The sequence below is a fragment of the Phaenicophaeus curvirostris genome, unplaced genomic scaffold (genome assembly GCF_032191515.1).
Source record: "Phaenicophaeus curvirostris isolate KB17595 unplaced genomic scaffold, BPBGC_Pcur_1.0 scaffold_59, whole genome shotgun sequence".
Taxonomy (NCBI): Eukaryota; Metazoa; Chordata; class Aves; order Cuculiformes; family Cuculidae; genus Phaenicophaeus; species Phaenicophaeus curvirostris.
Window position 1 is genome coordinate 86,591 of NW_027206681.1, and position 14,864 is coordinate 101,454.

The 14,864-nt window shown below is 64.5% G+C and overlaps 1 protein-coding gene across 1 annotated transcript in view; it reads left to right on the forward strand.

Annotated features, from left to right (window-relative positions):
* The window catches only part of INPPL1 (inositol polyphosphate phosphatase like 1), a 42,972-nt gene that overhangs the window by 21,054 nt on the left and 7,054 nt on the right, over positions 1–14,864 (forward strand). Inside the window, 15 exon segments of the mRNA XM_069881642.1 lie at positions 1,503–1,620; positions 2,936–3,032; positions 3,116–3,254; positions 4,316–4,415; positions 4,495–4,583; positions 4,878–4,959; positions 5,514–5,603; positions 5,695–5,808; positions 5,890–5,978; positions 6,100–6,187; positions 9,320–9,475; positions 11,432–11,439; positions 11,441–11,519; positions 12,525–12,587; positions 13,362–14,394. Coding sequence (XP_069737743.1) covers positions 1,503–1,620; positions 2,936–3,032; positions 3,116–3,254; positions 4,316–4,415; positions 4,495–4,583; positions 4,878–4,959; positions 5,514–5,603; positions 5,695–5,808; positions 5,890–5,978; positions 6,100–6,187; positions 9,320–9,475; positions 11,432–11,439; positions 11,441–11,519; positions 12,525–12,587; positions 13,362–14,394 — 2,345 coding nt within the window.

A 14,864-nucleotide genomic window follows, 5' to 3' on the forward strand; every position in this document is an offset into this window, starting at 1 on the left:
TTTGGGGGCGTTTTTCTTGGGGTTTTGGGTCGTTTTACTTGTTTTGGGTGGTTTTCAGTGGGTTTTGGGTGGTTTTCAGTGGATTTGTGGGTGGATTTTGGTGGTTTTCTGTGGTTTTTTGGTGGTTTTGCAGGGATTTTTGTGGTTTTTCAGTGGTTTTGGGTTGTTTTCGGTGGGTTTGGGGGTGATTTTTGGTGCCTTTGGGTTGTTTTGGGGTGGGATTTGGTGCTTTTGGGTGGGTTCTGGTGGGTTTTGGCTGTTTCGGGTGGGTTTTGCTGGTTTTTTTAGTGTTTTCTGGTGGTTCGGGGGCGGTTTCTGGAGGTTTTTGGAGGTTTTGGGTGCTTTTGCATCGGTTTTGGGTGGGTTTGAAGCAATTTTTGGTGGTTTGGGAGGTTTTGGGGGCGGTTTTGGGTGCTTTGGGGCAATTTTTGGTGGCTTTGGGTGGGTTTTGGTGGGTTTTGGTGGTTTTGGGGTGGGGTTTGTTGGATTTTGTTGGGTTTTCTTGGGTTTTTAGGTGGGTTTTGGGGTGTTTTTTGCTGGATTTTGGTGGGTTTTGCTGGTTTTAGGGCTGGTTTTGCTATTTTGGGGTCAATTTTGGGGTCAATTTTGGTGGTTTTGGGTGGTTTTAGGGCAGTTTGGGTTGGTTTTTGGTGGCTTTGGGCAATTTTTGGTGGCTTTGGGTGGGTTTTGATGGGGTTTTTGGTGGTTTTGGGTGGGTTTGGGTGGGTTTTGGTGGTTTTTGATGGTTTTTGGTGGCTTTGGGTGGGTTTTGATGGGTTTTTTGGTGGTTTTGGGTGGGTTTGGGGCAATTTTTGGTGGGTTTGGGAGGTTTTGGGGGCGGTTTTGGGTGCTTTGGGGTGGGTTTGGGGCAGTTTTTGGTGGCTTTGGGTGGGTTTTGGTGGGTTTTGGTGATTTTGGGGTGGGGTTTGTTGGATTTTGTTGGGTTTTCTTGGGTTTTTAGGTGGGTTTTGGGGTGTTTTTTGCTGGATTTTGGTGGGTTTTGCTGGTTTTAGGGCTGGTTTTGCTATTTTGGGGTCAATTTTGGGGTCAATTTTGGTGTTTTTGGGTGGTTTTAGGGCAGTTTGGGTTGGTTTTTGGTGGTTTTGGGCAATTTTTGGTGGCTTTGGGTGGGTTTTGATGGGGTTTTTGGTGGTTTTGGGTGGGTTTGGGTGGGTTTTGGTGGTTGTTTTGGTGGGTTTTGATGGTTTTTGGTGGCTTTGGGGCAATTTTTGGTGGCTTTGGGTGGGTTTTGATGGGTTTTTTGGTGTTTTTTGGTGGGTTTTGATGGTTTTGGGTGGGTTTGGGGCAATTTTTGGTGGGTTTTCATGGTTTTTTAGTGGTTTTGGGTAGGTTTGGGTGGTTTGGGGGCAATTTTTGGTGGCTTTGGGTGGGTTTTGGTGGGTTTTTTGGTGGTTTTGGTGGGTTTTTTGGTGGTTTTGGTGGTTTCGGGTGGTTTTTGGTGGCTTTGGGCGGGTGGCGGGGGTGACGCGGTGGCCCCGCAGGTGGCCGTGCACTCGCTGTGGAACATCAAGGTGGTCGTGCTGGTGAAACCCGAGCACGAGACGCGCATCAGCCACGTCAGCACCTCCAGCGTCAAAACCGGCATCGCAAACACCCTCGGTACCGACACGGCGCCCCGCGCAGCCCACCCGGGGGGACGGGGGACACCTGGAGGGGTTGGGGGACACCTGGAGGGGCCTGGAGGACCCCAGGAGGTCCCAGGTCGCCATTGGTGGCACCAGGAGGGGTTGGAGAACACCAGGAAGGGTTGGAGGACACCTGGAGGGGCTGGGGGACACCTGGAGGGGTTGAAGGACCCCAGGAGGGGTTGGGGGACACCTGGAGGGGTTGGGGGACCCCAGGACGTCCCAGGTCCCCATTGGTGGCACCAGGAGGGGTTGGAGGACCCCATGAGGGGTTGGAGGACACCAGGAGGTCCTGGTCCCCTTGTGAGAGATGAGGAGGGGGTTGGAGGACACTAGGAGGTCCCAGGTCCCCATTGGTGGCACCTGGAGGGGTTGGAGGATGCTGGGAGGGGTTGGAGAACATCAGGAGGTCCCAGGTCCCTGTTGGTGGCACCAGGAGGGGCTGGAGGACCCCAGGAGGTCCCAGTCCCCGTTGGTGGCACCTGGAGGGGTTGGAGGACACCAGGAGGTCCCAGGTCCCCGTTGGTGGCACCTGGAGGGGTTGGAGGACCCCAGGAGGTCCCAGTCCCCGTTGGTGGCACCTGGAGGGGTTGGAGGACCCCAGGAGGTCCGAGGTCCCCGTGCGAGGCACGAGGATGGGTTGGAGGACACCAGGAGAGGTTGGAGGATGCCAAGAGGTCCCAGGTCCTTGTAGGTGGCACGACAAGGGATTGGGGGACACCAGGAGGAGTTGAGGGACCCCAGGAAGGGTTGGAGGACCCCAGGAGGTCCCAAGTCCCTGTTGGTGGCACCAGGAGGGGTTGGGGGACACCAGGAGGAGCTGGAGGACACCAGGAAGGGTTGGAGGACACCAGGAGGTCCCAGGTCCCCATTGGTGGCACCAGGAGGGGTTGAGGGACCCCAGGAGGGGTTGGAGGACCCCAGGAGGGGTTGGAGGACACCAGGAAGGGTTGGAGGACACCAGGAGGTCCCAGGTCCCCGTTGGTGGCACCAGGAGGGATTGGAGGACACCAGGAAGGGTTGGAGGACACCTGGAGGGGTTGGAGGACACCAGGAGGGGCTGGGGGACACCAGGAGGGGTTGGAGAACACCAGGAGGTCCCAGGTCCCCGTTGGTGGCACCAGGAGGGGTTGGAGGACCCCAGGAGGTCCCAGTCCCTGTTGGTGGCACCAGGAGGGGTTGGAGGACCCCAGGAGGTCCCAGGTCCCCGTTGGTGGCACCAGGAAGGGCTGGAGGACCCCAGGAGGTCCCGGTCCCCGTGCGAGGCACGCGGCGTCTCGGTCCGGCAGGGAACAAGGGCGCGGTGGGCGTCTCCTTCCTCTTCAACGGGACGTCCTTGGGCTTCGTCAACTGCCACCTGACGTCGGGCGGCGAGAAGACCCCGCGGTGAGCGCCGGGACCTCCCCCTCGGGCTCCCGACGGGGCCCCCGGGGCCACCACCACCTCGTCCTCCTCCTCGTCCCCTCCAGGAGGAACCAGAACTACCTGGACATCCTGCGGCTGCTGGCGCTCGGGGACAAGCAGCTCAGCTCCTTCGACATCTCCCTGCGCTTCACCCACCTCTTCTGGTTCGGGGACCTCAACTACCGCCTCGACATGGACGTCCAGGTGGGACCTGGGGGGTTCAGGAGCTCCTCAGGCCCTGGGGTGTGGAAATGGGTTGGTGGTTGATGTCCACCAGGTTCTCAGAGGCTTTAGAGGCTCCAGTTCTGATGGTTCAGAAGCTCCTCAGGCCCTGGGCTGAGGAGATGGGTTGATGGTTGGTCTCTACCAGGTTCTCAGAGGCTTTAGAGGCTCCAGTTCTGATGGTTCAGGAGCTCCTCAGGCCCTGGGGTGGTGGAGATGGGTTGATAGTTGGTCTCCATCAGGTTCTCAAAGACTTTGGATGCTCCAGGTCTGATGGTTCAGGAGCTCCTCAGGCCCTGGAGTGAGGAGATGGGTTGATGGTTGGTGTCTACCAGGTTCTCAGAGGCTTTAGAGGCTCCAGTTCTGATGGTTCAGAAGCTCCCCAGGCCCTGGGCTGAGGAGATGGGTTGATAGTTGGTGTCTACCAGGTTCTCAAAGGCTTTAGAGGCTCCAGTTCTGATGGTTCAGGAGCTCCTCAGGCCCTGGGGTGTGGAGATGGGTTGATAGTTGGTCTCCATCAGGTTCTCAAAGACTTTGGATGCTCCAGGTCTGATGGTTCAGGAGCTCCTCAGGCCCTGGGGTGGTGGAGATGGGTGATGGTTGGTGTCTACAAGATTCTCAAAGGCTTTAGAGGCTCCAGTTCTGATTCAGAAGCTCCTCAGACCCTGAGGTGGTGGAGATGGGTTGATAGTTGGTCTCCACCAGGTTCTCAAAGGCTGTAGAGGCTCCAGTTCTGATGGTTCAGAAGCTCCCCAGGCCCTGGAGTGAGGAGATGGGTTGGTGGTTGGTGTCTACCAGGTTCTCAAAGGCTTTAGAGGCTCCAGTTCTGATGGTTCAGAAGCTCCTCAAGCCCTGGAGTGAGGAGATGTGTTGATGGTTGGTGTCTACAAGGTTCTCAAAGGCTTTAGAGGCTCCAGTTCTGATGGTTCAGAAGCTCCTCAGGCCCTGGGGTGGTGGAAATGGGTTGGTAGCTGGTCTCCACCAGGTTCTCCGAGGCTCGTAGCTGGGACTCAGCGTCCCCGTCCCCCTTTCTGTCCCACCAGGAGATCCTCAACTACATCAGCCGCAAGGAGCTGGAGCCGCTGCTCAGGGTCGACCAGCTCAACCTGGAGAAGGAGAAGCACAAGATCTTCCTGCACTTCGGTGAGGCCGTCGGGGGGCCCCGCGGGGGGAGAGGACCCCGACCTCGGGCCTTCTCCTCACCCCGGGGCTCTTGGAGCAGGAGAGGAGGAGATCACCTTCCCCCCCACCTACCGCTACGAGAGGGGCTCCAGGGACACCTACGTGTGGCACAAGCAGAAACCCACGGGGGTGGGTGGGACAACCCCGTCCCGAGCTCCTTGACCCCATCCTGAGCTCCTTGACCCCGTCCCGAGCTCCTTCCCCCCATCCCGAGCTCCTTCTACCCTTCTCCCTCTTTCCATCCCTTCTCCATCCCTCCATCCATCCCTTCTCCATCCCTTCTCCATCCCTCCTTCCATCCCTTCTCCATCCCTTCTCCATCCCTCCTTCCATCCCTTCTCCATCCCTTCTCCATCCCTTCTCCATCCCTCCTTCCATCCCTTCTCCATCCCTCCATCCCTCCTCCTCCTCTCCCACCCCCAGGTCCGCACCAACGTCCCCTCGTGGTGTGATCGAATCCTCTGGAAGTCGTACCCGGAGACTCACATCAACTGCAACTCCTACGGTGAGCTCCGTGTCCCCCCAACCCCTTCCTTCCATCCCATCTCCATGCCATCCCCATCCCCATCCCCATCCCCATCCCCATCCCCATCCCATCTCCATCTCCATCTCCATCTCCATCCCCATCTCCATCTCCATCTCCATCCCCATCCCCATCCCCATCCCCATCCCCATCCCCATCTCCATCCCCATCCCCATCCCCATCCCCATCCCCATCCCCATCCCCATCCCATCTCCATCTCCATCTCCATCTCCATCCCCATCTCCATCTCCATCTCCATCCCCATCCCCATCCCCATCCCCATCCCCATCCCCATCCCCATCCCCATCCCCATCCCCATCCCCATCCCCATCCCCATCCCCATCCCCATCCCATCTCCATCTCCATCTCCATCCCCATCTCCATCTCCATCCCCATCCCCATCCCCATCTCCATCCCCATCCCCATCCCCATCCCCATCTCCATCCCCATCCCCGTCCCCATCCCCATCCCCATCCCCATCCCCATCCCCATCTCCATCCCATCTCCTCCGTGTCCCCCCTCCGTGTGTCCCTCAGGCTGCACTGATGACATTGTCACCAGCGACCACTCTCCCGTCTTCGCCTCCTTCGAGGTCGGCGTCACCTCCCAATTCGTCTCCGAGAAAGGTGCCGGCGCCCCCGGAGCCCCCCGAGCCCCTTCTCCTCGTCTCCACGAGGTCCCCGAGGGCTTTTCCTTCAGCGTCTCCTCATCCCTCAGGGCTCTCCAAGACCTCGGACCAAGCCCACATTGAGTTCGAGAGCATCGAAGCCATCGTCAAGACCTCCAGCCGCACCAAGTTCTTCATCGAGTTCTACTCCACCTGCCTGGAAGGTTCGGAGCCGGAGCAGCCGGGAGGGATCCGCGAGGTCCCTCTTGGAGACCAACTCCTCGTCGTGTCCCCTCTTCATCCAGAATTCAAGAAGAGCTTCGAGAACGACACCCAGAGCAGCGACAACATCAACTTCTTGAAGGTGCAGTGGTCGTCCCGGCAGCTGCCGACGGTGAGGAGAGGCCTGGGGGGCTCCGGAGCGAGAGGGGGGACCCCAGAGCGAGGGGGGGGGGGACCCTGGAGCGAGAGGGGGGACCCTGGAGTGCCCCCCGACCCCTTCGTGGTCCCCGCAGCTCAAGCCCATCCTGTCGGACATCGAGTACCTGCAGGACCAGCACCTGCTGCTCACGGTGAAATCCCTCGACGGCTACGAGTCCTACGGTGGGAGCTGCTCCCTTCCCCGCGGCTTCCTCCTCTCCCTTCCCCGCGGCTTCCTCCTCTCCCTTCCCCGCGGCTCCCTCCTCTCCCTTCCCCATCGCTCCCTCCTCTCCCTTCCCCATCGCTCCCTCCTCTCCCTTCCCTGCGGCTCCCTCCTCTCCCTTCCCCGCGGCTCCCTCCTCTCCCTTCCCCGCGGCTTCCTCCTCTCCCTTCCCCGCAGCTTCCTCCTCTCCCTTCCCCGCGGCTCCCTCCTCTCCCTTCCCCGCGGCTCCCTCCTCTCCCTTCCCCGCGGCTCCCTCCTCTCCCTTCCCCGCGGCTCCCTCCTCTCCCTTCCCCGCGGCTCCCTCCTCTCCCTTCCCCATCGCTCCCTCCTCTCCCTTCCCCGCGGCTTCCTCCTCTCCCTTCCCCGCGGCTCCCTCCTCTCCCTTCCCCATCGCTCCCTCCTCTCCCTTCCCCATCGCTCCCTCCTCTCCCTTCCCCGCGGCTCCCTCCTCTCCCTTCCCCATCGCTCCCTCCTCTCCCTTCCCCGCGGCTCCCTCCTCTCCCTTCCCCGCGGCTCCCTCCTCTCCCTTCCCCGCGGCTCCCTCCTCTCCCTTCCCCGCGGCTCCCTCCTCTCCCTTCCCCATCGCTCCCTCCTCTCCCTTCCCCGCGGCTCCCTCCTCTCCCTTCCCCGCGGCTCCCTCCTCTCCCTTCCCCATCGCTCCCTCCTCTCCCTTCCCCATTGCTTCCTCCTCTCCCTTCCCCGCGGCTTCCTCCTCTCCCTTCCCCGCGGCTCCCTCCTCTCCCTTCCCCATTGCTTCCTCCTCTCCCTTCCCCGCGGCTTCCTCCTCTCCCTTCCCTGCGGCTCCCTCCTCTCCCTTCCCCGCGGCTTCCTCCTCTCCCTTCCCCGCGGCTCCCTCCTCTCCCTTCCCCATCGCTCCCTCCTCTCCCTTCCCCGCGGCTCCCTCCTCTCCCTTCCCCGCGGCTTCCTCCTCTCCCTTCCCCATCGCTCCCTCCTCTCCCTTCCCCGCGGCTCCCTCCTCTCCCTTCCCCGCGGCTCCCTCCTCTCCCTTCCCCGCGGCTCCCTCCTCTCCCTTCCCCATCGCTTCCTCCTCTCCCTTCCCCGCGGCTCCCTCCTCTCCCTTCCCCATCGCTCCCTCCTCTCCCTTCCCCGCGGCTTCCTCCTCTCCCTTCCCCATCGCTTCCTCCTCTCCCTTCCCCGCGGCTCCCTCCTCTCCCTTCCCCGCGGCTCCCTCCTCTCCCTTCCCCGCGGCTCCCTCCTCTCCCTTCCCCGCGGCTCCCTCCTCTCCCTTCCCCATCGCTCCCTCCTCTCCCTTCCCCGCGGCTCCCTCCTCTCCCTTCCCCGCGGCTCCCTCCTCTCCCTTCCCCATCGCTCCCTCCTCTCCCTTCCCCATTGCTTCCTCCTCTCCCTTCCCCGCGGCTCCCTCCTCTCCCTTCCCCATCGCTCCCTCCTCTCCCTTCCCCGCGGCTCCCTCCTCTCCCTTCCCCATCGCTCCCTCCTCTCCCTTCCCCGCGGCTTCCTCCTCTCCCTTCCCCGCGGCTCCCTCCTCTCCCTTCCCCGCGGCTCCCTCCTCTCCCTTCCCCATCGCTCCCTCCTCTCCCTTCCCCATCGCTTCCTCCTCTCCCTTCCCCATCGCTTCCTCCTCTCCCTTCCCCGCGGCTCCCTCCTCTCCCTTCCCCGCGGCTCCCTCCTCTCCCTTCCCCATCGCTCCCTCCTCTCCCTTCCCCGCGGCTCCCTCCTCTCCCTTCCCCATCGCTCCCTCCTCTCCCTTCCCCATCGCTCCCTCCTCTCCCTTCCCCGCAGCTTCCTCCTCTCCCTTCCCCATCGCTTCCTCCTCTCCCTTCCCCATCGCTCCCTCCTCTCCCTTCCCCGCGGCTCCCTCCTCTCCCTTCCCCATCGCTCCCTCCTCTCCCTTCCCCGCGGCTCCCTCCTCTCCCTTCCCCGCGGCTCCCTCCTCTCCCTTCCCCGCGGCTCCCTCCTCTCCCTTCCCCATTGCTTCCTCCTCTCCCTTCCCCGCGGCTCCCTCCTCTCCCTTCCCCATCGCTCCCTCCTCTCCCTTCCCCATCGCTCCCTCCTCTCCCTTCCCCGCGGCTCCCTCCTCTCCCTTCCCCGCGGCTCCCTCCTCTCCCTTCCCCGCGGCTCCCTCCTCTCCCTTCCCCATCGCTCCCTCCTCTCCCTTCCCCATCGCTCCCTCCTCTCCCTTCCCCATCGCTTCCTCCTCTCCCTTCCCCACGGCTTCCTCCTCTCCCTTCCCCATCGCTCCCTCCTCTCCCTTCCCCGCGGCTTCCTCCTCTCCCTTCCCCATCGCTCCCTCCTCTCCCTTCCCCATCGCTCCCTCCTCTCCCTTCCCCGCGGCTTCCTCCTCTCCCTTCCCCGCGGCTCCCTCCTCTCCCTTCCCCGCGGCTCCCTCCTCTCCCTTCCCCATCGCTCCCTCCTCTCCCTTCCCCGCGGCTCCCTCCTCTCCCTTCCCCGCGGCTCCCTCCTCTCCCTTCCCCATCGCTCCCTCCTCTCCCTTCCCCGCGGCTCCCTCCTCTCCCTTCCCCGCGGCTTCCTCCTCTCCCTTCCCCATCGCTCCCTCCTCTCCCTTCCCCGCGGCTTCCTCCTCTCCCTTCCCCATCGCTCCCTCCTCTCCCTTCCCCGCGGCTTCCTCCTCTCCCTTCCCCGCGGCTCCCTCCTCTCCCTTCCCCGCGGCTTCCTCCTCTCCCTTCCCCATCGCTCCCTCCTCTCCCTTCCCCGCGGCTTCCTCCTCTCCCTTCCCCATCGCTCCCTCCTCTCCCTTCCCCGCGGCTCCCTCCTCTCCCGTCCCCGCGGCTCCCTCCTCTCCCTTCCCCATCAGTCCCTCCTCTCCCTCTCCCCTCTCCCCTCCCCGTCCCTCCCTCCTCTCCCCTCCCCGTCCCCCTCCCCTCCCCATCCCTCTCCCCTCTCCCCTCCCCTCCCCTCCCGTCCCCTCCCGTCCCCCCCTCCCCTCCCCTCCCTCCCCTCCTCTCCCCTCCCCGTCCCTCCCTCCTGTCCCCTCCCCGTCCCTCTCCCCTCCCCATCCCTCTCCCCTCTCCCCTCCCCGTCCCTCCCTCCCCTCTCCCTCTCCCTCCCCGTCCCCGTCCCCCGCGGCCGACGCGGTGCGGGTGCTGTCGCAGGGGAGTGTGTGGTGGCGCTGCGCTCCGTGATGGGCTGCACCCCGCAGCCCTTCCTGACGTCGCTGTCGCACCGCGGCGAGGAGACGGGCAACATCCGCGGCTCCCTGCGCGTCCGCGTCCCCGCCCAGCGCCGCGGCACCCGCCAGCGCCTCTACGGTCCGGGGGCTCGGGGGGCGGGGGGCGCCGCAGCCCTGGGATCGGGGGGACAGGGGAGCCCTCGGGCTTATGGGGACGTGGGGGCCCTCGGGATTATGGGGACATTGGATCCCTCGGGATTATGGGGACGTGGGAGCCCTTGGGATTATGGGGACGTGGGATCCCTCGGGATTATGGAGACACGGGAGCCCTGGGATTGGGGGGACGTGGGATTACTCAGGATTTTGGGGACATGGAATCCCATGGGATTATGGGGACGTGGGATCCCTCGGGATTATGGGGACACGGGATCCCTCGGGATTATGGGGACGTGGGATCCCTCGGGATTATGGGGACGTGGGGTCCCTCGGGATTATGGGGACGTGGGAGCCCTCGGGATTATGGGGACGTGGGAGCCCTCGGGATTATGGGGACACGGGAGCCCTCGGGATTATGGGGACGTGGGAGCCCTCGGGATTATGGGGACGTGGGAGCCCTTGGGATTATGGGTACACGGGATCCCTCGGGATTATGGGGACGTGGGAGCCCTCGGGATTATGGGGACGTGGGAGCCCTCGGGATTATGGGGACACGGGGGCCCTCGGGATTATGGGGACGTGGGGTCCCTCGGGATTATGGGGACGTGGGATCCCTCGGGATTATGGGGACACGGGATCCCTCGGGATTATGGGGACGTGGGAGCCCTCGGGATTATGGGGACGTGGGAGCCCTCGGGATTATGGGGACACGGGGGCCCTCGGGATTATGGGGACGTGGGAGCCCTCGGGATTATGGGGACGTGGGAGCCCTGGGATTATGGGGACGTGGGATCCCTCGGGATTATGGGGACGTGGGAGCCCTCGGGATTATGGGGACACGGGGGCCCTCGGGATTATGGGGACGTGGGGTCCCTCGGGATTATGGGGACGTGGGAGCCCTCGGGATTATGGGGACGTGGGAGCCCTCGGGATTATGGGGACGTGGGATCCCTCGGGATTATGGGGACACGGGGGCCCTCGGGATTATGGGGACGTGGGAGCCCTCGGGATTAGGGGGACGTGGGGTCCATTGGGATTATGGAGACGCGGGATCCCTCGGGATTATGGGGACGTGGGATCCCTCGGGATCAGGGGGACACGGGAGCCCCTCAGGATTATGGGGACATGGGATTCCTCTGGATTATGGGGACGTGGGACCCCTCGGGATTATGGGGACATGGGATTCCTCTGGATTATGGGGACGTGGGGTCCCTCGGGATTATGGGGACATGGGATTCCTCTGGATTATGGGGACGTGGGATCCCTCGGGATTATGAGGACGTGGGATCCCTCGGGATTATGGGGTCATGGGATTCCTCGGGATTAGGGGGAACACAGGATCCCTGGGATTATGGAGACACAGGATCCCTGGGATTGGGGGGATACAGTATCCCAGAGATTGGGGGGGACACGGGAACCCTCAGGATTGGGGGGGACATGGAGTCCCAGGAATTATGGGGGCACGGGATCCCTGGGATTGGGGGGACACAGAATCCCTGGGATCGGGGGGGACATGGGATCCCTGGGATTAGGGGGACGTGGGATCCCTTGGATTATGGGGACACAGGATCTCTCAGGATTTGGGGGGACATGGGATTCCTCGGGATTTGGGGGACATGGAATCCCTGGGATTAACGGGGACACATGATCCCTGGGATTAGGGGGGCACCGGATCCCTTGGATTAGGGGGGACATGTGATCCCTCTGGATTATGGGGACGCGGGATCCCTGGGATTGGGGGGGACACAGGATCCCTCGAGATTAGGGGGGACATGGAATCCCTGGGATTAGGGGGGACATGGAATCCCTCAGGATTAGGGGGGACATGGGATCCCTTGGAATTATGGGGACGTGGAATCCCTGGGATTATGGGCACACGGGATCCCAGGGATTAGGGGGGACGGGGCCCCCCGGCTCAGCGCCCCCCGTCCCCCCTCAGAGTGGATCCGGGGTCGACCAGGATGAGGCTGCGGCTGGAAAAGCCAAAGTGGGGCCCCCGGCACCCCGAGCCCCCCCGATGGAAGCAGGTACCCAGCCCCTAATCCCGGCTTTCCCACCCTAATCCGGGGTTCCCACCTAATCCTGGGGTTCCCAGACCCATCCCGGGGCTCTGACTCCAATTCCGGGGTTCCCAGCCCAATCCCGAGGGTCTCGCCCTATCCTGGGGTTCCCAGCCTGATCCTGGGGGGTCTCGCCCCGGTCCCAGTGTTCCCAGTCTGATTCCGGGGTTCCCAGTCCGATCCCGGGGTTCCCAGCCCAATTCCAGGGTTCCCAGCCTGATTCTGGGGTTCCCAGCCCAATCCCAATGTTCCCACCCTAATCCCGGGGTTCCCAACCCCATCCCGGTCTTCCCACCCTAATCCCGGGGTTCCCATACTAATCCCGGGGGTCCCCACCCTAATCCCAGGGTTCCCACCCTAATCCTGGGTTCCCAGCCCCATCCCGGTCTTCCCACCCAATCCCGGGGTTCCCACCCCAATCCCGGGGCTCTGACTCCAATTCCGGGGTTCCCAGCCCAATCCCGAGGGTCTCGCCCTAATCCTGGGGTTCCAGTCTGATCCTGGGGTTCCCAGCCCAGTCCCTGGGGTCTCACCTCGGTCTTGGGGGTCCCAGTTCAATCCCGACGTTCCCAGCTCAATCCAGGTTCCCAGCCCAATCCTGGGGGGCTCACCCCGATCCCGGGGTTCCCAGCCCAATCCCAGGGTTCCCAGTCTGATTCTGGGGTTCCCAGTCCAATCTCGGGGTTCTCAGTCTAATTCCAGAGTTCCCAGTCCAATCCCGGGGTTCCCAGTCTGATTCTGGGGTTCCCAGTCCGATTCCGGGGTTCCCAGTCTGATTCTGGGTTCCCAGTCCAATCTCGGGGTTCCCAGTCTGATTCTGGGGTTCCCAGTCCGATTCCAGGGTTCCCAGTCTGATTCTGGGGTTCCCAGTCCGATTCCGGGGTTCCCAGCCCGATCCCGGGTTCCCAGCCCATTCCCAGGCTGATCCTGGGGTTCCCTCCCCCCATTTTTGGGGTCCCCCTCCCCCCCCAGGTCCGTGGGACGCAAAGTGCCCGGCGCCGACCCCCTCCCCAGGGACGAGGGGACCCCGAAAAGGTGGGGGGGGAACTGGGATTGGGGGGGAGAAACTGGGATTGGAGGGGGGATACTGGGATTGGGGGGGGCTGGGACTGGGGGGGCTGGGATTGGGGATACTGGGATTGGGGGGGCTGGGATGGGGGGGGCTGGGATTGGGGGGGGATACTGGATTGGGGGGGCTGGGATTGGGGGGGGACACTGGGATTGGGGGGGCTGGGATTGGGGAGACATTGGGATTGGGGGGACACTGGGATTGGGGACACTGGGATTGGGGGGGACACTGGGATTGGGGATACTGGGATTGAGGGGGCTGGGATTGGGGGACACTGGGATTGAGGGGACGCTGGGAGTGGGGGGGCTGGGATTGGGGGGCTGGGATTGAGGGGACGCTGGGATTGGGGGGGCTGGGATTGGGGGGACACTGGGATTGGGGGGCTGGGATTGGGGGGGAAACTGGGATTGGGGGGGCTGGGATTGGGGGAGACACTGGGATTGGGGGGGACACTGGGATTGGGGAGGGGCTGGGATTGGGGACACTGGGAGAACTGGGGGGCACTGGGACGGCCTGGGACCCCCTCTAGATTTTTGGGGTCCCTCCCCCTCACCCCGTTTTTCCCCCCCCCAGCTCGAAGCTGGAGGCTGAGATGGAGCAGGGGGCAGGGACTTGGGGGGCACTGGGATGGGGGATACAGGGATGGGGGGGCCCTGGGAGAACTGGGGGGCACTGGGACGGTTTGGGACCCCCCCAAATTTTTTGGGGGGCCCCCCCTCACCCCGTTTTGCCCCCCCCAGCTCGAGGCCGGAGGCCCCGGAGCCGCAGCCGAGCAGCTTCACCAACCCCGCGTACTTCGTGCTGGAGGGGGGTCCCGCAGCTCCCGCCCCCCCCCGAGCCCCCCAACTTCTCGCCGACCCCCCCCTTTTCCCCCCGCGCCCCCCGCTTCCCCGGGACCCCGAAAGCTCCTCGGACGAGGACGCGGCCCCCCCAAACCTGCCCCCCCCGGCCTTCCCGCCCCCCCCGCTGCCCGGGCCCCCCCCCAAAGCGAGGACCCCAAAAACCGCTGCCCCCCCCCCCGCACCGCCGTGCGCCGAGGGGGCCCCCCCAAAACCGCAGCCCCGTACCGAGGGGCCGGGGGGACCCCCCACAGCCCCGGGGGGGGCCCCCAAAAGCAGGGGGGAACCCTGTCTGCGGGGTCACCCCCATCCCTGGGACCCCCCAACCTTGGGGTCCCCCAGCTCTTGGGGGGCTCCCCACGTCCATGGGCTCCCCCACATCCGTCAGCCCCCCCGCTTTTGGGGGTCCCCCCGCCTCCATGGGCTCCCCCACATCCGTGAGCCCCCCCGCTTTCGGGGGTCCCCCCACATCCATGGGGCTCCCCAACCTCGGGGGCCCCCCCAGTCTTGGGGGTCCCCCCACATCCATGGGCCCCCCCAGCCTTGGGGGGCTCCCCACTTTCGGGGGTCCCCCCACAGCCACGGGGCTCCCCAATCTTGGGGGTCCCCCCAGTCTGGGTGGTCCTCCCACCCCCATGACCCCCCCCACTTTTGGGGGTCCCCCCGCTCTGGGGGGTCTCCCACCTTCTGGGGGCGCCCCCCCGTCCTCCTCCTCCTCCTCCCTGGGGCTCCTCCCTCCTGGGGGTCCCCCCCCCGGCTCCTCCTCAGGGGGGCTCCCCCAAACCCCGGGGGGTCCCCAGTTTCGGGGGGGGGCCCCCCCCGGCCCGGGACGCCTCCTGCTCGGTGCTGCAGGTGGCCAAGTCCCTCAGCCAGGGGGAGCTCGGGCTGGGGAGGGGGCGCCCCCCCCCCCGCGCCCCCCAACTGCAGCCTGGAGGTGAGGGGGGACCCCGGGTTGGGGGTCACAGGGGTGGGACCCCGATTTGGGGGGGGGGAACGGGGGTGGGAACCCGGTTTTTGGGGGGAAAAGGGGGTGGGACCCCAATTTGGGGGGGGGAAAGGGGGTGGGACCCCGATTTGGAGGGGGGGGAAGGGGTGGGACCCCAATTTGGGGGGGGGAAAGGGGGTGGGGACCCCCATTTTTGGGGGGAAGGGTGTGGGACCCCGATTTGGGGGGGAAAAGGGGGTGAGACCCCCATTTTGTGGGGGGGGGGAATGGGGTGGGACCCCGATTTGGGGGGGGAAAAGGGGGTGAGACCCCAATTTGGGGGGGGGGAAAGGGGGTGGGACCCCGATTTGGAGGGGGGGGAAGGGGGTGGGAACCAATTGGGGGGGGGAAGGGGGTGGGACCCCGATTTGGGGGTGGGAAAGGGGGTGGGACAGGGGGTGGGACCCCGAATTAGGGGT